Source organism: Heloderma suspectum, chromosome 2 (genome assembly GCF_057233095.1).
Source record: "Heloderma suspectum isolate Gila_16-S chromosome 2, 16-S_ref, whole genome shotgun sequence".
NCBI lineage: Eukaryota > Metazoa > Chordata > Lepidosauria > Squamata > Helodermatidae > Heloderma > Heloderma suspectum.
In genome coordinates, this window is record NC_139459.1 from 295,399,352 (window position 1) to 295,423,150 (window position 23,799).

Here is a 23,799-nt window from a genome sequence, read left to right on the forward strand (position 1 = left end):
GGCTACGTATATATTTACGTAGCCTTTCACGGCTAAAGCAGGGACACAAACGGTGTAGTGGAAGCCATTTGCATCCCCGCTTTAGCCATGATAGGCTACGTAAATATATACGTGGCCTATCACGGCCTAGCGTAGGGACGCAAATGGCGTCCCCTACGCAGGATGCCATTTGCGTCCGCAGCAGCCCAGAAAATGACCCGGAGCCACTGTTGGAGCTGCCGCCAGAGCCGCCAGCGCCACCACAAGGTAGGTCCGTTCTGGGGATTTCGGGAGGCGGCGGGGGGGTAGTCTGTTCCGCCATGGACTCCGGGGGGCTGGATTCTAAAGAATCTGGCCTCACTGGAGTCCATGGCGGAATTCTCCAACATCCCTACTACACTGGGGCTCCTTATCGCGGTTCTTTTCTTTTTCACTGGAATCGGGCACCCGAAATAAATAACAGGGAAAAAACGTCTATGAATTCCCCCTGCAAAATCTTCTCTTTGGTGGCTACTGTCAAGTGAAAGCCAGTAGGCGAAGAAGTAGCACCAGTAGGCATAGCTCCCCTTCCAAGGTTAGTGTATGGATCTATGGGTGCTATCTGCGATGTTGACTGAACAGGCCGGGGGGGGGGGGGCAAGGGGTCCTGAGTCAATCTGGCAGGTCCTTGCCAGAAGCTCGCACAAGCGAGGTTGAGCAGCTGGGACTGCTGAGGCGGTGGGATGTAAGGGGGGTGTCTCCTGCCGTACTTGGGGGGGGGAGTGCCAAGCCCCATTGAAGAAGGGGGACCGCTCGCATGAGTAAATGAGCTGGGAACCCCAACTAAAGCCCCTGGCTGAGCCACTCTAACCATGGAGGCCGAGGTTAGTGGAGATATCACAGGCGGGGGGGAGGGCCATCCCTGAGGGGTAAACCAGGGCATCCAACCCCATGGCCCGGTAGGTCCCCCACCCGGCCATGTGAAGTGAGGTGAAATGGTTGTCTCACCTGGACCCAGGGTGGCCGTTCTTGGATTCCCTGGCAGCGAGGTGGATGACGTTGCCTGCGTCACCGGTGATAGAGAGGCTTCGGTTCGGGAGGGTGGATGGCCTCTGGCAGTGGTGTGCCAGCAAGATGAAATTGAGAGGATGAAGTGGAGGCTTCAATGGCGTCCAGACGTGCTGAAATGGAAAGTAACAGTGAACGTTGCGTCTGCTGTCTTGTCTGTTTGGGCTGGACTGCCGTGGTTTTGCCAGGCCCGGCTGGGGGGGGGGGGGCGATCCCAGAGGTACGTTCTGCCGCTTCAAGGCATGAAAGAATTGAAGCCAGGACTGGGTCTGCATCATCCTCGGACTCCTATGCTGTGGCCTTTTGGGGGGGGGTCGTGGGGCTTTAGCCCCCCCTTTTCCGCCCCCTTGTCCCTTCTTAGGAGGCATGACGTAGATAAAGGACTAGGTTGAGAAAAGAGACTGACCCAAAGTCACCCAGCAAGCCTTATGGCCAAGTGGAGACCAGGACCCGGGACCCCTGGGTCCCAGTGCGATGCTCTAACCACTATACCACACTAGCTCTTGCACTTGAGCTGAAGCCCAGGGGAAGGCAGGCCAGAGGTGGAGGCCTGAGTGGCCCGCAAGCCCGAAGAGGGCGCTGGCCAGCAATAGCCCTCCCCCCCAAACTCCAAACCTTTGGGCCTGTTAGCCCCGAAGAGAATGGCCCAGGTGGAAGAAGGCACTGGGGGCAGGGCGAGTCCCTCGGAAGGCGGCAAAGCGCAGCTGCCGCCACCACCAGGGATGAGCTGGGCTAGTCACCACATCTGCGGCGGCTCGGGGGCTAGCGGTGGCACGGGGGCTAGCGGTGGCACAGGAAGACAAGGGGGGCGTGCGTGCGCTGCCAAAGCAAGCACCGCCACCCAGGAGTGAAGCGCAGCTGCTGAGCTGTCAAGGCAAGCGCTGGTGCCCTTGGAGGCACGGTCAGCGCCGGTGGCCGAAGGCACGGGGCGAGCCGGGGCTGAGTGCAGCGTCGAAGCAGTAGGTAGAAGGTGTTGGAGCTGGTCGTCGGGTATCCGTCAGGTGGTTCTCTCTTGCTCAGGGCAGCCACATGGGCGAGAGAGCTTTGGTTGTGAGGGGGTCAGAGCTTAAAGCAACTCTGCCTGCCCCTTCCTGCTTGGGGTTGCCACTGGGGGTGCCCAATGGCATGCAGCCATGTCCTCTCTCCCCACCCGCCCGCAATGCCCCCCCCCCAATGGCCAGACATGCTTGCACCGGTGTTAGGGCATTTCTCAGAAGAGTTTGCCAGCTTTAAAAACAACAGAAAAGTTACTGGACTGGTTAAAGACTTGTTAGAGGGCAGCTGTTTTGGAATCTGTCTTTTAAACTGATAATGGTGACATCAATATGTGGAAATTCTGAGAGCTTGCCCTATCCTTGTTGTTGTTGTTTTAGACACATTCTTCAGACAAATGAATTCTGCAGGAATGGAAAATGTATTAATTCCAGGAATCTGAGATCATTCTGTGTTGTTGTTTTTCTGAACCCTTTTGATAATTGTATCTGTTTTATTGTGAACTTTACTGTTGTTTTGTTTTGTTCATTATCTGAGGCATTCATGAGAAGACAGTGTATAAATTAGAAGCAATAAACCTACATCTATAGGAGCCACAGATCTAGTTTACCTGAACAAGCATGAAGAAAGAAACAGAGGACGATGTATGCCTATGCACCCCAATTTATGCCTGTTTTTCTATTGCTTCAGTTGTAGCACAGGTTACTTACAGCTCAGTCTGTTATCAGATACATTCATGCAACACATCCAGTCCCCACAGCCTATACAGAATTGTTTATTCATTAATTTGTTGTTGTTGTTCAGTCGTTCAGTCGTGTCCGACTCTTCGTGACCCCATGGACCATAGCACGCCAGGCCTTCCTGTCCTGCGCTCTCTCCCGGAGCATGCTCAAGTTCATATTCATTGCATCCGTGATGCTATCTAGCCATCTCATCCTCTGCCGTCCCCTTCTCCTTTTGCCTTCAGTCTTTCCCAGCATCAGGGTCTTTTCCAGGGAGTTTTCTCTTCGCATTAGGTGGCCAAAATATTGGAGCTTCAGCTTCATTATCTGTCCTTCCAATGAGCACTCAGGGTTGATTTCCTTTAGGATGGACTGATTTGACCTCCTTGCAGTCCAGGGGACTCGTAAGAGTCTTCTCCAGCACCACAGTTCGAAAGCATCAATTCTTCGGCGCTTAGCCTTCCTTATAGTCCAGCTCTCACAGCCATACATTACTACTGGGAAAACCATAGCTTTGATTAGACGGACCTTTGTCGGCAAGGTGATGTCTCTGCTTCTTACTATGCTGTCTAGGTTTGCCATAGCTTTCCTCCCAGGGAGCAAGTGTCTTTTAATTTCATGGCTACAGTCACCGTCTGCGGTGATCTTGGAGCCCAAGAAAGTAAAATCTGTCACTGCTTCCATTTCTTCCCCTTCTATATGCCAGTAAGTGATAGGGCCAGATGCCATGATCTTAGTTTTTTTAATGTTGAGTTTCAAACCAGCTTTTGCACTCTCCTCTTTCACCCTCAACAAGAGGCTCTTGAGATCCTCTTCGCTTTCTGCCATTAGGGTGGTATCGTCTGCATATCAAAGGTTGTTGATAATTCTCCCGGCAATCTTAATTCCGACCTCTGATTCATCCAACCCGGCATTTCTCATGATGTACTCTGCATATAAGTTAAATAAGCAGGGTGACAATATGCAGCCTTGTCGTACTCTTTTCCCAATTTTGAACCAATCGGTTGTTCCATCTCTGGTTCTTACTGTTGCTTCTTGACCCTCGTACAGGTTCCTCAGGAGACAGGTAAGGTGGTCTGGTACTCCCATCACTTTCAGAATTTGCCACAGTTTGTTGTGATCCACACAATCAAAGGCTTTAGCGTAGTCAATGAAGCAGAAATAGACGTTTTTCTGGAATTCTCTTGCTTTCTCCATGATGCAGCGAATGTTGGCGATTTAATCTCTAGTTCCTCTGCTTCTTCGAAACCCAGCTTGTACTTCCGGTAGTTCTCGGTTCGCATACTGCTGAAGCCTAGCTTGTAGGATTTTGAGCATCACCTTGCTGGCATGTGAAATGAGCGCAATTGTGCGGTAGTTTGAACACTCTTTGGCGTTGCCCTTCTTTGGAATTGGAATGTAAACTGACCTTTTCCAGTCTTGTGGCCACTGTTGAGTGTTCCAGATTTGTTGGCATATTGAATGCAGCACTTTAACAGCATCATCTTTTAGGATTTTAAATAGCTCGGCTGGAATACTGTCATCTCCACTAGCTTTGTTGTTACTAATGCTTCCTAAGGCCCACTTGACTTCACTCTCTAGGATGTCTGGCTCAAGTTCAGTGACCGCACTATCATGGCTATCAGGGACATTCAGATCTTTCCTGTATAGTTCTTTTGTGTATTCTTGCCACCTCTTCTTAATCTCATCTGCTTCTGTGAGGTCCCTGCCTTCTTTGTCCTTTATCATGCCCGTCTTTGCACAAAACGTTCCCTTGAGATCTCCAATTTTCTTGAAGAGATCTCTAGTCTTTCCCATTCTGTTGTTTTCCTCGATTTCTTGGCATTGTTCGTTTAAGAAGGCCTTCTTGTCTCTCCTTGCTATTCTCTGGAACTCTGCATTCAGTTGGATATATCTTCCCCTTTCTCCTTTGCTTTTCGCTTCCCTTCTTTCCTCAGCTACTTGTAAAGCCTCATCAGACAGCCACTTGACTTTCTTGCATTTCTTTTTCTTTGGGACGGATTTCGTTGCTGCCTCCTGAACAATGTTACGGACCTCCGTCCATAGTTCCTCAGGCATTCTGTCTATCAGGTCTAATCCCTGAAATCTATTCCTCACCTCCACTGTATATTCATAAGGGATATGATTTAGGTCATACCTGAAAGGTTTAGTGGTTTTCCCTACGTTCTTCAATTTAAGCCGAAATTTTGCAAGAAGCAGCTCATGATCTGAGCCACAGTCAGCTCCAGGTCTTGTTTTTACTGACTGTATGGAGCTTCTCCATCTTTGGCTGCAAAGGACATAATCAATCTGATTTCGATATTGACCATCTGGTGATGTCCATGTGTAGAGTCGCCTCTTGTGCTGTTGGAAAAGAGTGTTTGCTATGATCAGCATGTTCTCTTGGCAAAACTCTATTAGCTTTTGTCCTGCTTCATTTTGTACACCAAGGCCATGCCTGCCTGTTATCCCGGTGATTTCTTGACTTCCTACTTTAGCATTCCAATCCCCTATGATGAAGAGGACATCTTTTTTTGGTGTTAGTTCTAGAAGGTGTTGTAGGTCTTCATAGAACCGATCAACCTCAGCTTCTTCGGCATCAGTGGTTGGGGCATAGACTTGAATTACTGTGATGTTGAATGGTTTGCCTTGGATTCGTACTGAGATCATTCTATCATTTTTAAGATTGTACCCCAGTACTGCTTTTCCCACCCTTTTGTTGACTATGAGTGCTACTCCATTTCTTCTAAGGGATTCTTGCCCACAATAGTAGATATGATGGTCACCTGAATTAAATTCACCCATGCCTGTCCATTTTAGTTCGCTGATTCCCAAAATGTCGATGTTCAATCTTGCCATCTCATGTTTGACCACCTCCAGCTTACCTTGATTCATTGATCTGACATTCCAGGTTCCTAAACAATATTGTTCTTTACAGCATCGGATTTTCTTTTCACCGCCAGACACATCCACAGCTGAGTGTCCTTTCGGGTTTGGCCCAGCCGCTTCACTCTTTCTGGCGCTACTTGGAAATACCCTCTGCTCTTCCCCTGTAGCATATTGGACACCTTCCGACCTAAGGGGCTCATCTTCCGGCGTCATATCTTTTAGCCTTGTGATACGTTCCATGGGGTTTTCTTGGCAAGAATACTGGAGTGGGTTGCCATTTCTTTCTCCAGTGGACCACATTTTGTCAGAACTCTCTGCCATGACCTGTCCGTCTTGGGTGGCCCTGCACGGCATAGCTTATGGCTTCACTGAGTTACTCAAGCCCCTTCGCCACAACAAGGCAGTGATCCATGAAGGGGTTATTCATTGATACTTCCACACAAAAATTGTATCAAAAGTTTATTCAAAACAGCTCATATCAATTAAATTCAACACTCATTGCTCACAGTTGGAGCCACACTTAACTTCCCTTTTGTGTGATGTTCTTGATGAGAAGGATGGTATGCAACTTCCCAGCATCCCTTAGTCCTCATACAGAGTGCACTTCCTCTCGCTATTACAGTCACAGAGCAACTTATGGATTTCAACAATGTGGGGTTTTAGCCCATGCTGGTCTCCCACCCAAGCCTCTTTGTTATTTATTTCCAGGCAGCTTGTCAGGCAGTACCAGTAGATCATGGAATCATAGAATAGTAGGCTTGGAAGGGGCCTACAAGGCCATCAAGTCCAACCCCCTGCTCAATGCAGGAATCCAGGTCAGAACATCCCCGACAGATGGCTGTCAAGCCTCATCTTGAATGCCTCCAGTGTGGGAGAGGCCTCCTCCTCCCTAGGTAATGGGTTCCATTGTTAGATCCAAGCAAATGCTCCCCCTTTCCCATTATTGAGAGTCGTAGAGAGATTCAATTAAAAAAAAATTGAGGACGTTAAAGGGAACAAACTTCCTGTAATACTTATCTACATATAAGCAAGTCCATAATTAGGGAAGATCTAAAGCAGAGAAGGGTCTCCTTCAGAAAGGCCTCCTTATACTCCTTTGAGTGAAGGAGTATCACATGATGAGTAGAGAGCAGGGCCATGCTGCAGGTCTTGACCCCGGGCATCACTTGCCCCAGCTAGCAGTGCCCCCCATGCTCAGGGTAAATGAAGTGTGTAGGGGGCTAATGCCAAGCAGAACTGTTTTTCTGAAATAATGTGGGAGTGGGAACTTGGTGGCAGTACATGCTTTGTATGTAAAAGGCTCTACATTTTACATATGTAAAAGTATGTAAAAGGCTGTACATTCAATCCCTGCATCTCCAGGTAAGGCCAGATAAGACTCCTTTCTGAAACTCCGGAGAGCTGCTGCCAGTCAGCATAGGCAATATTGAGCAAGATGCACCAACATTTTGACTCAATATAAGGCAGCTTGCTATGTTCCTAAATATATCCACAGTGCGATCCTATACATGTCTATTTGGAAGTAAGTTGCATTAAGTTCAGTTGGGCTTACTCCCAGGTAACTGGGTACATGATTTTCCTCTAAAGAGGGAGGAAAATGAGTAACCAAGGATAGCTTGTTTCTCTCTTATTTCTTCCTGGAGGAGAAGTCTATCAATGGCTACTAGTCTTGATGGCTATATGCTACCTCCAGCACTAGAGGCAGGATGCCTATGTACACCAGTTGCTGGGGGACATGGGCGGGAGGGTGCTGTTGCATTCATGTCTTGCTTGTGGTTTCCTGGTCGACAGCTAGTTGGCCACCGCGTCAACAAAATGCTGGACTAGATAGACCCTTGGTCTGATCCAGCAAGGATCTTCTTATGTTCTCATGTTCTCTCACCGCTTCTATAATGATGGCCCAGCAGGCTGCTCAAAACAAGACCTACTAAATGGGAAATAGAAGGCACTTTTAATGCAGAGTATCACAAATTAAAAGGATGGAATACACTTGCATTTGATTTGCCTTTAGTAAAATAACACTTCAGTTCCTGTGTATTGCAACCCTGAACTTAATGAAACATTTGTGTTTACGCTTGAATGTCATCTCCATGCATGCTAGAAGATCAAGCACTTTCAAGTACTTTGGGAAAGCGAGTGTTAGTGTTTATTTTTTATTTTAATATTTACAGTCAGGGCTGTAGATTAAAACAAAATGTCCACAGAACTTACCACATTTTTAAAAGTCAGGCATTGCTTAACTGGCTTTCAGTCACAACCATATGGACCTGCTTTTATGCTTTAACAGAGGGCAGTAGGAAATTCTTGCATTACATGAGTGGAATTTAAAATGTTGCTAATGTACTTAAAGATGCTGCTTTCCCAAGAAGAATAATTAAGTATGACTGTGCTTTATAAAAATGTGATTACAACAATTCAGCAGATGGTAGACACAAAGGATCAGTCCTATGGAAAAACAGAGAGAGAGACGGGGGGGGGGGGTATTTGTAGAGAATTAATAATGGTTTAAACTTTCTCATAAATAGATGTTGATTAATTTTAAATCCATTTGTAAAATCTCAGCTTTGCCAGAAGGTTTCCTGAAACCACAGAGCAAAGTATGATAAACACCACCAGTTAGTTCAGCCTAATCTACTCCATATTTTTTTAAGTCCTTAAAAGGATTACTGTAATTTTTCAAGTTTGAAAAAACCAGACTGGTCATTTCATTTGCACATTGCATGTTGGATTTTATTTTTTGACAGGCATTCCATTCCACTTGATGGAATTATGTGTTTTCATACTTCAGTATAACAAACTTCCAAATAATTTATATTTAACTTTATGCTCTGCTTGGGATTTCTTATTGACCTTATGTCATAGAGTTCTTTCACACCAGTGAGTGGAAAATGTATTAATCCAGTCAGGTGAAACAACAGTCAAAAAACCTTTAGGAAAAGCCTTACAGCTATTTTAGCAACACAGGGTGGATTAATTAATTAATTAATTAAAATGCATGGAATATGAAGGGGTGATCATTTCTCAACCAATGAACAGTTAGAGGAAAGGCTAAGATCCATTTCTGTGTTTATGTAGGAACATTCTGTGAACTTTTCCTCACATAAAAGAACACAAAAAAGATGCCAATCCCTTCCTTATTTATTTATTTTACTTAAGAGCCATGTTACTTCTTTTATAACTGTGTTACACTAAAATATCTTTGCAATTACATAGCATATTTAAGGATGGCAGCACCAACCATTTGATGGACCTGGCATGCTGTCTATTATCAAAACAAAACAACAGCAGCAAGAAACAAACACACCTCCAAACAGAAAACAATTTCTTGAGCACTATGACTGGGGTTTGCCCAGCCAGGCCGAGATTTTAATTCTCCAAGTGTTGGTCCTTATGTAGACAGCAGGCTCAGCCGTGCAGCTCAGGCTGGACTTGGGGGCCAAAGTCCAGGGTCCCGTGGCCTACCACAGGGGCCCCAAATGACCACTCAGAAAGCGGCAGGTGCAGAAGCAAATTCCATTTTATTCCTGTAGTCATGATGGTGATTTAAGTATGATTTTAAAATATGATTTCAGTTTAAAATGCAAAAGTGCACATGCTCACAATAATTTTTTAATCAGGGTTGGCAAACAGTTTTGTTGTTGTTCTAGCATGTCAGGAATGCAAAGCAGTTTTAAAGCACAGGACGGCGGTCAGAAGAGCGGGTAGGAGAGATAAATGTTAGTTGGGTGCTTCACAACTGAAGTAATATGCATGGCCATCTAAAGGGAGATGGCCCCATAAGACCACTAAGCCCAGGGTCTAAAATTACCTAGCTGCGCCGTTGAGCATGCTTGGAGACACCTGAGGTTTTCAGAAGTACAAAAAAGATTTAGGAAAAAAGTGCTATCTGCACCGTGAAACAGTCCAATGAAGAGTGAGCATGCTCCATGGGCACAGAGGTTTGGGGGGAGGTTGTGTGCGGAGTGGGGGAGTCAGAAGACTGTGTGGGAGGGGGAAGAGAATTGAGTGGCTGGAGTGGAGCCTTGAGTAGAAGCATTCCACACTGCAACATAAAAAGGTGAAAGAACAAAAATAGCTTGAGATGAGAAGCACAGCTGAGCCAAACTACTACAAAGGAAAGACCAACCATCATTGTGAACTAATCTGGGATTAATCTAGGACTAAGTCCTTTCCTTCCTTGAATATGGACATTAGTCCTTGGCCATGACTAACACCCAAAGGAAATTAAGTTTCTATGGGTTAGATCCAGGATCTGTCTTCCGCAAGAGGAAGGGCTCCACTTGTGGAAAATCCTTCCACTTGATGCCCTCACACATAGCTGTCCCCCATTCAGCAGGGTCTTCAAGTTCTGACTGCCTGTGTAGCATTTTCAGCTGGCTGGTGGGGCTGTCCTGGGAAGGAGGGAGCAGAGAAGTCCATACTGCCAGCTTAAATCTGGATCCAAGCCTACTGTATATATTCACCATTACACACAAGATCCTTTACCTAGTTATGACAAATCTTGTTCCAGAAATAGGAAAGGAAGATCAAGTTCATATACAGATTGTCTGGGCTTGTTTCTTTGGCTGTGGAAATGCTTTTAAGACATGATTTCTAGAATTTTAATTACTCTGACTATGTCAGCACCAGAATAAGGGAAATAATTTTTACAAAGAAAAAAATCTGAGTAATATGAATGCAGCCAATAGTATCACAGCAATTAGATTTCTTATGCTTTTCTAGTGAATGATTTTTCTAAATGTGTTAATGTCACAGTGACAATGGCAAATTTTCTTAGGCGCATCCTATGCATATTTCCAGTCATTTGTCATGGTTCATTTTTGTGCTTGGAGATTACAGCTTCAATATATTCACAATGTATATGTGATGTAACTTGAAGGTCCTTTGGATAAATCTTGTCTCTTCATACTGGCTTTCCAGGGCTTTCTTAACATGGAGCTTTTATCCTGCTATTGAGATGGCTCCCTGCTTGTGGGTTTCCTGTGGGCAGCTAGTTGGCTACTGTGTGAACAGAATGCTGGACTCGATGGACCCTTGGGCTTTCTTCAATGCACAACAAATGGTGTGCATCTGATATACATTTCAATGGGGCTCATGGACTGGACCAAAGACACAATGGAGTGGACCAAAGTTGCACTTCCATGAATGAAAGGTATCCTTCTATTCATAGATGGACCCGTTCCATGGATGGAAAGGGCTTGGATCCATCAGAGGCTTCTGCAAACGGAAGTGGGACAGAGGTAACTTTCACTGATTTCCTTGTCCCTCTTCAGCCCTTCCCCCCTTCATGCCTCATTCCATGCTTTTCTGGAGGGTCATCCAACCTTCTGCAGCAGAGTTCGGCTGGGGGCACAGGAGCTGCAATCTATGAGTGGAGGTCCACCCATTGAACTTTGGATTCAATCTATTGTTTGTACGCAAAAGCCCAGTATCACTGAAATTAATGGGATTTAACTTTGTTACAACCAGCTTGTATCATTGACTTCAATGGGGCTTAAGCATGTCTAATAGTCTCTGCTCCAGGACCATTGTATTTCATTCAGTAAAGGGTTCCATTGAATATTTTAGAACTGTAAGTACAGAAAGCAATTGTAGGCATTAAAAATGTTAGTTTCCCCTCTGCCCAATAAATAATAAAAATAAATCATGAGAAAAGCTATAATCTTGAAATCGTTTGTAAGACTGCTCATGGTTTCAGGATTACAGAAAATGAAAAGAGTTTTTATTTTACTATAGCTAAAGCTATAGCATTAAAATATGAGTCTTGTTTCCCTTAAAAAAATCTTTACAACCACTTGATTATCTTATGTTCCTTGTTTCCCATGTTGTCCCATGAGACGGTAGTGTTGATACAGTGTGGTTTTATTTTTGGAAAGCTAATAAAACATAACATTAAGTATTGCACCACAGTATTTTAATAGTGACCCCCTATTAAAATTCTTTCAGATCCATTAAAATGGTTCATGCATGCAATTACCATTAACACAGAATGATAGGGTGACTGTGGTAAGCCAGAATGCACAGAACCTCAAAAGAACCCATTTACAGAAGCCAAAGTTGTAGTTTTGCCTGTTTATTGCTAGTGGTGTAAAATGATTGTGAGCCAAAATGCTAGCTGTTTCCCTACACCCACCCACCTTGATTAATGTACAGTATGGAGGGCATCTTCAGAATATAGACTTCCTTAATCTTTTCATAGCAGACAGTAGCAGAAGGGCATGAGAAATTACAGCATTTTGAATCTTTCATAGCAAGCACAACAAAAAAAAAAGGAAAAAAGAAAGGGAAGGAAGGAAGGAAGGAAGGAAGGAAGGAAGGAAGGAAGGAAGGAAAGAAAGAAAGAAAGGCAGATGTTTGACTTTCTGCCCAGTTTCACTAAACAGAGAAACTTAAGAGAAAGTGCAAAAATAAATTTCCCCTTGAAAATAGGTCACAATGACTTCTCTCAAGATTTTATTTTCATGTAACATGAAAAAGTTATTCTTTTTAAAAGCTACACTTAGTTTCATAGAAATATCATGACTTTATATATCATTTAAATGAAATGGCTTAAAAGCCTGTATTCTTGTATGCTCCTCCATTCATATCAACATGTATTAATGTATTAATGAACAAGGAACTAGACAGTATTGTCAGACACATTGTGTATTTTCTTCTATTCCCAGCCTTCCACATTTGGAAGTGGTACAGTCACAGACAGACGGGCTGTGCTATGCGATTTTCCAAACATCCAGACCAGCCTTCAGTGGTACTTCCTTCAAAATAAACATGCTTAGGATTGAACTGTAAGTCCAGTACGAACATCTAAAAGGCCAGAAACCTATCCACAAAAATGTCCATCATTACTCAGCATTAAGGGATTTTTGTACATTTTGATCTATTGCTTTTAGTTTATAGGCAAGGGCTCATAGGTCAGTACAGGAAGTCTCAGGTTCAAGCCCTGTTGTTGCTGTTTATTCGTTTATTTGTGAAGCTTCACAACTTCGAAGCTTTGAAGATCATGCCTCAATTAGAAAAAAAAAAAACATGGCAGAGAAGACCCTATTCTGCGAGGATAACGCCTTAATTAAAAAAAAAACATCCGGAGCGGGGGATAGGAGGGGGTAAAACTTAGTCTCATTTGAAGGGATAGAACAACCCCCTGCTCAGTGCAGGAAGCCTGATTCCCAGGCGGTCGCCCATCCAAGCACTGACCAGGAGCGACCCTGCTTAGCTTCCGAGATCAGACAAGCACATGCACATCCAGCCCTTTGCTTGTTGCTGAGGAAACATGGGCTGCTGAGGAAGCTATGCGATCGGTAGCCGGAAGAAGACATGGGGCTGTCGAGAGCTGTGACTGGACAGGAGGGAAATACAAACACTGCCGCATATGGACAGGTGGGGGAGGGGACTACGACCGGATATGGTAGCGAAAGAGGAAAATCAGAGCACATTAAGTGGAAATACTGGGATATCAGGGTATTGAAAGTGGGAGCACGGACGTGGGAAATTCCGGTTCCAATTCGAGGCGGCTACTGCGTAGTGTGAAAGGCGGGCGGTGAAACCTCATTGGAACCGGAAAAAGGCGGTAAGTGTAGATCCAGCCCCAGGAGGAAGACAGCAGACTCTGCCCTTCTGCCTACACATATTCACAGGCTCACCTAACGGGAGCCCCAGCCAGCTGTATGTGCAGAGGGCTTGATCCACATGATGACGAACTTGACTGGTAGAGCCCTCTGTGCATACAGCTATACGTATGCAAAGGGGCTCCATTCAGTATTCAATGAATGCTCATAGTCAGGGGCATTGCTAGGCCTGGGACTGTGGTGCCCTGGCCCGAAATCTATTTCCCAGGGCCCCAAATCTATTTCCCGAGATCCCTGAATGTCCATTGGTGCCAATGGTAGGTTTTTTTCTCCGCTTAATTGCCATGAAGGGGGTAGGTTTCAACTAGGGGGCATTACAACTAGGGGGGATAACATTCCCCATCCTGCATGCTGCAATACCCCCAATTAAGCAGGGGGGGGGGATTTCATTGGTTTGGGATGAATTAGCTCAGGGTGCAAATTAACTAAAGAGCTTACTTTGCTTGAGATGATTTAGATGAGAAATTAGTTGGTTGGCTTTGCCTCCTGTGAAATGTAAATACATCCTAGTATTTACTTTTGAATTTGTATAAAAATTATCATATGCAGATTTTATGCAGATTTGTGTCCTGTGGGCCTGGGCGCTGAATCTTGCTTAGCAACACCCCTGGTCATAGGGGAAGGGGTGAAGTCTGCTGCCCCCCTGCTATCTGCATTCAGTGATTGGCTATTCTTTTCAGCAATTTGTCCACTTATATTTCCTTTACAGGTGTACTAAAAGTAACACACACACACACACACACACTATAATATGCAAAGTGTCTGTTAGTGGCATGTTAGGGCTTGGTTTCATTTTAATGAATATTTCCTTAGCGTGGCTCTTTTAAAGACTTCATTGGGAATCTCAGTGCATAGTTGTTTTATATATTCAAGGCTCTCACCCGTGGAGACCTTGGTTTAAATCTAGCATTGATGGCCTTGGCTGCAAATACGTTCCCCCTGAACATTTGCCACAGTGCACCACTAAATAGTTTGGCATGAACAGTAGCCTTTGCATAGGCAAGGCCACTAACCTCCCTGGAATAGCGCTGAGTTTGTGGGTATGGAAAGCTTTCAAAGGACAGCAACTCCTTACATGCAACAGATTTGATTTTTACATCACTAATAATGATAAATCTAGCATAATATAAGCACTCAGTTCTCAGCTGAATGTGTAAATACGCCGTGGTCACCACACTACTTTAACTGATTATTAACTTCCTACATCGTGAATTCATCATTGAATATTGCCAAACATCTGTGGCCATTCTGTGTCTTTAATAAACACCCTTAGCTGATATAAATAGAAACACAGTTTATTGCAAATAGCAGTTCATCTGGTTAGGTAGGATCATCTGCATCGGATATTTACACTAAACTCTGTGAAGTTTTAAAGTTTGCAAAAGCACAATGTATCTCACTAACAACCCAGGTTCTTACGAAACCTTATAAATCGAAATATCTGATGTGCTTGTTCTGCCATCAAAAGGTCTCATTCAGAAAGGGTGTGATTGGACATCCAGTGAAAAAGTCAAACCCTGCAAATATGTCATATGATATTTTTCTGAACATAAGCTTCCAAGTCATGATCATAAGAATGATAATACATCTCTCCCTGGAATGCTGATGTAATGCCATATTTTATTATGCTGGCACAGTTATTAATATGCTCCTTCCTGGTGGCTTATTTTCCAGTACAGCAAATGTTAGGATCATGTTGATGATTTCTAGTTTTAAACTCATTCCTGTTGAAGGCTCTTTAAATTCTAAAAGGACACTGAGATCATAGCAACTAAACAGCAAAGTTTCCTGTTTTCTATTTCTAATACATATTGTGACCACTGCCAATACAAAAGAATGAGTTTCCTTCCCCCACCCCTCCCCCACACTAAAATTTTGTTCTGGGGTATATTTCCTAGTTTATATTCCTAGATTATATTCTGGAGTATATGTATATGGGAAGCTCGGCACACTGTTCTGTGAGTATACAGCCAATATCAAATAACTTGCCTGTCACTGAAACTTTTAACAGCAATTTAGATGTGTTCATGCAGGACTGATAGGTTTGTTTATTCTTATGCTATAAACCTACCCTGCTGAGCTTTTGATGGAAGATCAGGTAGAGTTTTCCCCAGTACATCCACAGAAAGATATTGCTAGGTTTGTTGGCTATAATTTTATGACAACTATAACATTTTGGCGTAGCAATGTTGTAATGCATGTGAGGGGTTAGATGAAGTTTCAACACCCACAGATATGTGAGGATATTTTAAAGTTGGGAGGGCAGTTCATCCCCCATATGCATCCAAATGCTTTTCTTGCATCCCAAAGCAAATAGAATCAATTCACAAAGTAGAAAGTATAGTGTGCTTCAGTGCAAAAAACATATGCATTAAATGGGAATGAGAGATAAAGTAAAGTGCTTAAGATTGCCCTGAGGCACCCTTAACGTACATGCTTACAAGCCAGGCATACATTCCTGCTAGCACTTTCATTCACATACACACACACACACGCACGCACGCACCCCTACGGCACTCTTGACAATCCCCTCATTGAATGGCACACATGGATAATCCTATACATAAACTGAGATTTATATGCCTGTCTTCATGCTCTTCTCTCAACAATGTAGAGTTTCATTTATTATAACTCCAAGAATTATAAATACCATAAATGCTTACATAGTTTCCTTAAGATTAGTTCATAGGTGTGAAAACAAACTTGCTTTAGTTATGGCTATGAAACCAGCATATAATGTAAAATTAAAAGCAGAACTTTTCACACCTAATTTTCTCTTTATACATAATCGTCTCAACGGCACTAACCATGTCTTTATGGCCATTATTGTGACCATTGCCAATACATCAGCAAGATTTGCTTTAAAAAGAGGCATTGAGAACTTTACAAAATGAAAGGAAAGAAAAAGAGCACCACCAACCCGTGCCATGCACACATTCAGCTTTGTGCACAGGGAGGAAGTCCCTATAGCTATTATACTCAGCCCTCCTTCCCACCATCTACTGACTGTGCACTGCAAGACACCCAGCCACTGCAGATCATGTGAGTCCCTCTTGAATCCAAGTTATCCAGCAGCCTACTACTCTTTAGGGCCTGTTCACATGAAACATGAGTCATAGGTAGGGTCGGTGTGACAAAACCAGAAAGCTTTTACCAAGTTTAGAAGCTAGGCTTCCTTGAAAGTCTTTGTGTATCTATATACCAATATCTGAGAGGTGCTCTCCAATGGCTTTCTTTTCCCGTCACCCCCTACCCCACCCTATGAAACTTACCCCCTCAAAACTTGTCAAAATCCAAGGTTCAGTATGTTTAAGGAAACCCCACTTTTTGGTAAATCAATTTTAAGCTGGCAGAGAGGTGGGTGTATCAGTGTACAAGGAACTAGGTAGCAGCACTGGGGTAGCAGACCGGAAGAATAACTCAGTGACACAGAGGGAAGGTTGGAAGGAAGAGCTACCAGGAAGTGACTCAGTATTGACATAGAGCAGGAGGGACACAGAGAGTGAGGAGTTAGAAGCATGCTTGGTTAACAGGACGTTTATTAAATTGAATTAAATTCTGCTCAACAGGAATGTTTATGCTTCCAAATTATTACCCATACCAAGGGCTAGGCCGCACGCTGCACGCTGATGTATGTGATGAAACCCTAACTATCTTTCTTTAGAAAGGGGGATGAAAATCTGCTTTGGGATCAAAGAAGTGGCAGAGGAAAGACTACCCAACTGACCCATCCCCAAATAGGTTTTTCAGTTTTCTTTATGTTTTTAAAGCAAGACCAGGGTGTCGTTACACACATTTGGATCTTAGCATTTGTGAATGGATGGGCTGTAATTCTAAACACATGTACATGTATATGTACATAGTCACTTGAAGTACCCTGGCTGCTTATATATACTATACTAAAAGCAGGGGTGCACCCAGCCATCCTGCTCGCTGGTGGGGAGAGGTGAAAATGACTTCTGGATAGAAGACACACATGAATTGCCCAAACAAAACCAGTTCATAGGAAATAAAGAAGAGCCCAGATGGATAATACCAAACGTCCATGATCTAGCTCAGCATCCTGTTTCCAGCAGTGGCCAGTAGATGCTCCTGGAAACCACACAGCAGGGAACAAAGGCAATAGGCCTCCCTTGCTTTTTGCCTCCCTTGAGGTCCCATTTATCTATCATTTGGAAGCACTGGAGAGAGTGCAAAGCCCCAGTAGTCACTGAGAGAAAAATACTGCTTATGAGACCCTTTCAAGCCTTCTCCACACATACAGTGAAAGTGTAGAGGATGGTGGGAAGCAGCACCCTCCCAACACCACCACACAACTTTTGCCCCATCCCAACCTTTGGTAGAGAGCTCTTCTGAAGTTCCCCAAAAGGCAGCTACACACATGTAGGTGGTGTACATGTGCAGACTCTGCGTGGAAATGTCAGGACCAGTTGCAGTTCCAATGCCTTTTCCTCCACAGGCTTAGGTATGTCAGAGAATTCTGTGATGGATCTTGGTGAGGCCGAATGCCAGCGCATTCGGCCCCCTGAAATCTGTTGCGGAACGAAGCCCCCACCACAACCCATAAAAGGCGCGCGGGACGAAGTCCCCGCCGCCCCCACCCCATGAAAGGTGCGCGAAACAGACCACTTACCTGCTCCCGTCCACGCTGCTTTGCGAATGGCGGCCATCCTGGCCGCCATTCGCTTCCGTCTCTTCCTAGCCGTGATAGGCTACATAAATACTTACGTAGCCTATCACGGCTAACGCAGGAATGCCATTTGCGTCCCTGTGGAGGCCATGATAGGCTACGTAAGTATTTACATAGCCTATCATGGCGGGGGGGGGGAACCCCAGCATACACAAATGGCGGTGACTACCGCCATTTGCATACGTTGGGTTCCCCCCCCTGCTGTGATAGGCTACGTAAGCATTTACGTAGCCTATCACAGCGGGGGGGGGGAACCCCAGCGTACGCAAATGGCAGCGGCTACCGTAAATGCTTACGTAGCCTATCACGGCAGGGGGGAAAAAAACCCAGCGTACGCAAATGGTGGTAGCCGCTGCCATTTGCGTACGCTGGGGTTTCCCCCCCCCCCGCCATGATAGGCTATGTAAATACTTATGTAGCCTATCACGGCCTCCGCAGGGACGCAAATGGCGGTGGCTACGACAGCCGCCATTTGCATCCCTGCAGGGCTGCCCAGTGGCCGGATGTCTGGCTGCGGGCGGCCGGAGCCGGCCGGCAGCTCCACAGCTTGGCCATGGAGTGGAGCCAGCCGGGCAGGATTCCAGGGGGAGGGACGGAGCGCCTCTCCCCCCGTTGAGGATTCTGGGGGGAGGGATGGAGCGCCTCCCCACCCCACGGATGCCCCTGCGCCGAGCCAGGTAAGGGATTCGTACATCCCTACACAGGCTCACTATTTGCATGGGAAAATCTGAAGGAAACAAGGTGGACTTCAAATTGGGGCCTCCAGAGGCCAGCCTTCAGTGCCTTCCCTCTTTCTGAACCAGGACTCTAGGCCTTCAAATAGCCAATCAGGTCTATAGGATAAGAAAACCCTCTTGGTTGCAGTGCTGGCCATGTGTCCTATTTTACAGAGAACTGCCCTCTATTTGAAGGTGTCCTCTTTGAAAGGCTGTCCTGTCCAAGTCCATTTTAAAGTTAAAGAACCCTAAGAAGGGAGAGCAGGGGTCTTGAAGTTGCCCATCAGCAGTTAGAACCTGGACAGCTACTTGGAAGGAACACAGATCTCCTAATCAGTCTTCCCTACTATGGTGAGATACGTTTCTCTTTAAAGTATGGTAAATGGGTTGGATTCAGTTTCTTCTTTTAAAAACAACAAGAACAAGTATTTGCAAATATAACAAGAACAAAAAGAGAAAGGGGAAAAAACAGCAGTGAAAGAGTAGGGAAACAAGGAAAACCCCCACAAAGAACATGACATAAAAGCATATGCATTCACAATAATCGTTTATGACACCATTATAAAAAGAAAAAGAAGTGAGTGAAAAGAGGATTCACTGCTTCTACTTCAAATATACACATTAATATAAGCAGTCCAAATATCTAAATAAGCATCCACATGAAGTTGACAACTATAGGAGATATGTTCAAATGTAGCAGGGACAGTAAGTTCTTCAGACCATTGAATGATAGGTGGTGGGTGTTTATCCTTCCAGGCTTGAAGTATGAGTCTCTTTGCAACTGTAAGGGCTCTGAAAGTCTGCCTTTGCTGTCCATGTAATCCCCACATCACAGGAATATAATTTAAAAGTGCATGAACATCTGCAATTATCACAGATTTTTCAAGAACAACAATAACTTCAAACCAAAAAGAAGCCATCACAAGACATGCCCACACCATATGTATCAGTGAGGCATCCAACAGAGCTAGCCAGCTTCTTCTTAACAAGCCTCTGTGTTGTCCAATATACATGAAACATCCTTTTTCGTTGACTCAGGCTCAATTTTAAATCTACAGAGTAAATATGAATGCTAGGGAAACTTTCCATTGATTAGGCTGTATAGAGCATTCTGATTTCCTGTTCTTTTCCTCTCTAACAAAGCGGACATCCACTTTATTACATTCCAAAAGACATTTATAAACAACTCTTGTCGGCTGAGCTTTCTGTAAAGAACCAAATAATTCCTCCAACAATATAGAAAGTGCTGAAGCACTCACTGCTGATGGCCCATATATAGACTCCAGCAGATGCTGTAATTGAATGTATTGCCACCCAGCACTAGAAGGTAAGTGATATCTAAGCTGCAGTACTGAAAATGGTAAAAACTTATCATTTGATCCTGTTAACTGATCTAAAGTATAAATTCTACTATCAACCCAACTCCTCCACATAAAAGGCTACCTCTCTGTTTTCAAAAGTGGATTCTCCCATAAAATGAATTTAGCATGAGAATATGGATCAAACTGCAGCTGAGACGTTGTATGCCATGTCACTGTAGCTGCTGAAATTGCAAATGGAGCCATTTCTTTCTTTATAATATGCCAGTTCCTAATGCCATCCAGCAGAAAGAGGTGCCAAATAAGTTGACTCCAAAACAATCCATGGAGGAGCATTAGAGGAAAAAGATAATTTGCTAATCATTAACAAATAAGCTTTATGATGTAAACTAAGATCTGGAAAATTAAATCCTCCCTCCTTAATTGGCAACTGCATCCTCTTAAGGTGAAAAATGGGGAGGACACACACACATACCCCACACACAATCAACATCCAAAATACTGCATAACATTTTTTAAAAATACATTTGGGAAATATATAAAGGAATATTATGTAGAACATAGATTACCAATGGCAAAACATTCATCTTAAGTATGTTAACCTTACTCTAAGTATTTAAGTGATGCCCGTCTTTGTAAATCAAGATATCTCTACCAATATCACATTTAAATTCCATTTAATCATTTGAAAACTATCTCTAGGCACCAATATGCCAGGATATTTTATCACTTCTGGCACCAAAGAAATTGCTATTTAGTATTAAAGATAACCATAATAATGTATATACAAGCTCAAAAGATATAAATGTAGAGTTTCAAAATTTTTATTCTGAACCATATAGGAAGGCCAGGGATCCTATGAATCAGGACTTTGGATTAGAGCTGTGAGCAAATGGCCTCTCAAAATTCTCCAACCTATCTGTGGGCAGAGAAACTGGGGGGACAATTTCACCGAATTTCTCCTAGGGGCAGAGAAATTCTCCAGCAGTTTCTCACAGATAGGGCTGACTATTGGCAGGGTTGTAGCACAGGTTCTTTCCTTTTTCCTCAGGGCTTTTGGTTTATTGCACTGCTCCCGCAAATGGCAACAGCATCAACTGTGTTGTGGCTTCTACTTTTCTGGGGCAGAATTTTGAATTTCTCTTGGTGGTATTTTTGAGCTTACCTAATCACTGCAAGGTGGTTGATGGTGCTGTGTGTGTTTTCTCTCTCTAATAATAATAATAATAATAATAATAATAATAAATTTATTTACTTATTTATTTGTTTGTTTATTTAAAAATTTCTTGGCCACCTTTCAGGGCAGAAGCCTCCCAAGGCAGCTTACAGCAATAAAATACATAAAAACAATTAAAATATTAAAAGTGATAAAAATATAAAAACAATAAAAACAACAATAAAAGCCAACAATAAAACCAGCAACAAAGTTAACAGAAGTAACAGCAACAATAGCAGTCATATCAAGAGAAGGCCAAGGTAAAATAATATGTTTTCAAGGCCTTCTTAAAAGTCTGCAATGACAGAGCATGGTGGACCTCTGATGGCAGGTTGTTCCAAAAGGCCACTGCAGAGAAGGCCCTCTCACATGTGATCACACACCTGACTGCTCTCACGGGTGGGCAAATGAGATAGGGCCTCTCTTTCTGATCTTAAAGTGCAGGCAGGCTGATATGGGTAAAAGCGGTCCTTCAAGTAACTTGGTCCCAAACTGTTTAAGGCTATTTATTACACATCTTTCCATTGCTTTGCAGCCTCCCAGGCCACTTGCACTTTCTGAACTGAAAAGCCCCCATGGGAGGAGTTGCCTCATGATGTCTTCCTCATGATGGCTTTAGCTGAAGTGCGGGAAGCCAAGGAGGCTACAGGCTGCCACAGAGATGACTGTAAATGTCAGACAGGCCACTCACGCACACTCCTCAGCCACCTCACAAGTAAGGTAAGCACAAGAACCCCAAATCCAACCCATGAGGATTCCTCTGAAATTTCTCCTCCTTTGAATTCCTTTTCAAAAGCAATTTCTTTTCTATCAAATTGAATGAGAATGGTCGAAAAAAATGTAGGAGAAATTTTCGGAATAGCTCTAGAAAAAATGTCAGAATAGCTCCACTTGTCTGCATGTCTTTTGAAATACTTTACTTACCATATTATATGTCCATTTGCCACGTTCCTGCTTGCCTCATCTGGCACCTGGCCTCCAGCCTGTTTTTAACTATGCCCCTGGCCACCTTACCTGTGTGACAGACCCAGATTCTGGCAACCAGTTGCAGGCTAGGCCCCAGGCCTGACAGTACGGGTAAATGTTGGTAGTTCGTGGAATCCAGAATTGTACCCTTTGGAAACCCGTCTACCAGTTGGTCACATGGCAGAGGCAGCTGAGAAAGTCAATTGTGAAAAGCAGTTGAGGAAGAGCCAATTCAGCTCTGTGAAATAATTCGTTACTTCATATATACTCCAAGTGCTTATAGGCTTGTATGTATTAGGAAGGTGCCATAATCTGGCCCATAATGGCATACATTTTGGAAATCTCTTGTAATGTAATTAATGTAAGGTTTACAGGCTCTTCCTGTTTTCTTTTTATCTCTCCAGCTTACTTCAATGAACCATTTTTCAAATAAACTGCTTCTCATCACCACCTTCCTCAGTGAAGCAATAAGGCAGAATGCAAGCCATTATACTCTTATACGTAATGTTTGTACTAAAACTGTCATGATTTTTTAAATTGAAATAGTGATTTAGTGTGCTGGCTTATTCCCAAAATTCTTTGTCATGATGCTGGAGCTTTTTTTCTTTTTCTTTTCTTTTCTTTTCTTTAAAAGCCAAATCAATTATGAAAAAGCATTCAATATTTCTTTGTGTAGAATGGAAGGGCATTTCTAGCACAGAATGTTCCCTGTGATTTATTAAGTTGTATAATTACCAAATCAAATATTAATTATTGGGGTTAATTATTCAGCTTAGACTAAGTAACCTTCTCTGAACCTACATCAAATTTAATCAGGGTTTTATATGTGTGGACAAAAAAGGAAGCCAGACCCTTCATAGATTTGTTTATAGGACACCTATGGATACATTTTCAAAGTGATATTTAGGAACTCATCAACAAAACTCCCAGCAGAGCCAGCCAAAGCCATGTACAAATCCCTATGTCCTGCTTTAAAAGAATATCCCCTTTGGTGAAGAATGTGCGGCTGAAAAACGTATTCCCTTTGGTGGAAAGTGCAGCACTTTTAAGAAATCACAGCTATACACCTTTCTGCAAAATCATTTATTAAGTGTTACTCAGAGTGTACAAATGAGTTAATGACCAGAAACAGAGTCTCAAACATGTGCTTATTTACAATGACATTTTTATAGGACTGCAGTCAGTTAGGGAATGTTTATTGCCATTTACCAAAAAGAAAAAGAGGCTAAAAATTACATAAACAAAAGAACTTTTCCAGTCCCTTGCAAAGAAGGGCATCTATTACAGTTTCAAATTAAGTCCATTTTGTATACTATTGAAACTGAGAGGAATTATACATCACTCAAGGTTTAATGGAGTGGTCTCATTATTCTAAAGTTCATTATACTCTAGCCTTACCACCTTTAAGTTGACCAGAAGTCTAAGGAAAAGTTACAGAGTGCACCTTTTCAACTATCCCAACAGGTATTTCAATAATGGAATTATTATTTTAATCTGTAGGAGTGATGCTGACATTAATTAGACTTCAAAAAAGCAAGGATTAACTCAGGGCTGTGACAAGGGTCTTCTGTAGATTTGCTGAAGGAAATCTGCTTTTTTTATCACAGCTTACAGTGCTTGCCTATACATGCCTACTGGGAAGTCCCATTGAGTTCAAT

At 43.5% G+C, this 23,799-nt stretch overlaps 1 protein-coding gene across 1 annotated transcript; it reads left to right on the plus strand.

The window, feature by feature from the left end:
* On the plus strand, window positions 1–23,351 carry LOC146354852 (uncharacterized). The gene is made up of 5 exons (XM_084832472.1): window positions 1–246; window positions 10,780–10,849; window positions 12,275–12,394; window positions 21,711–21,895; window positions 22,546–23,351. Exons 1-4 carry the CDS (start codon window positions 144–146, stop codon window positions 21,739–21,741), a joined length of 324 nt encoding a protein of 107 aa, XP_084688598.1. The 5' UTR covers window positions 1–143; the 3' UTR covers window positions 21,742–21,895; window positions 22,546–23,351.
* Window positions 23,352–23,799: the final 448 nt, after the last annotated feature.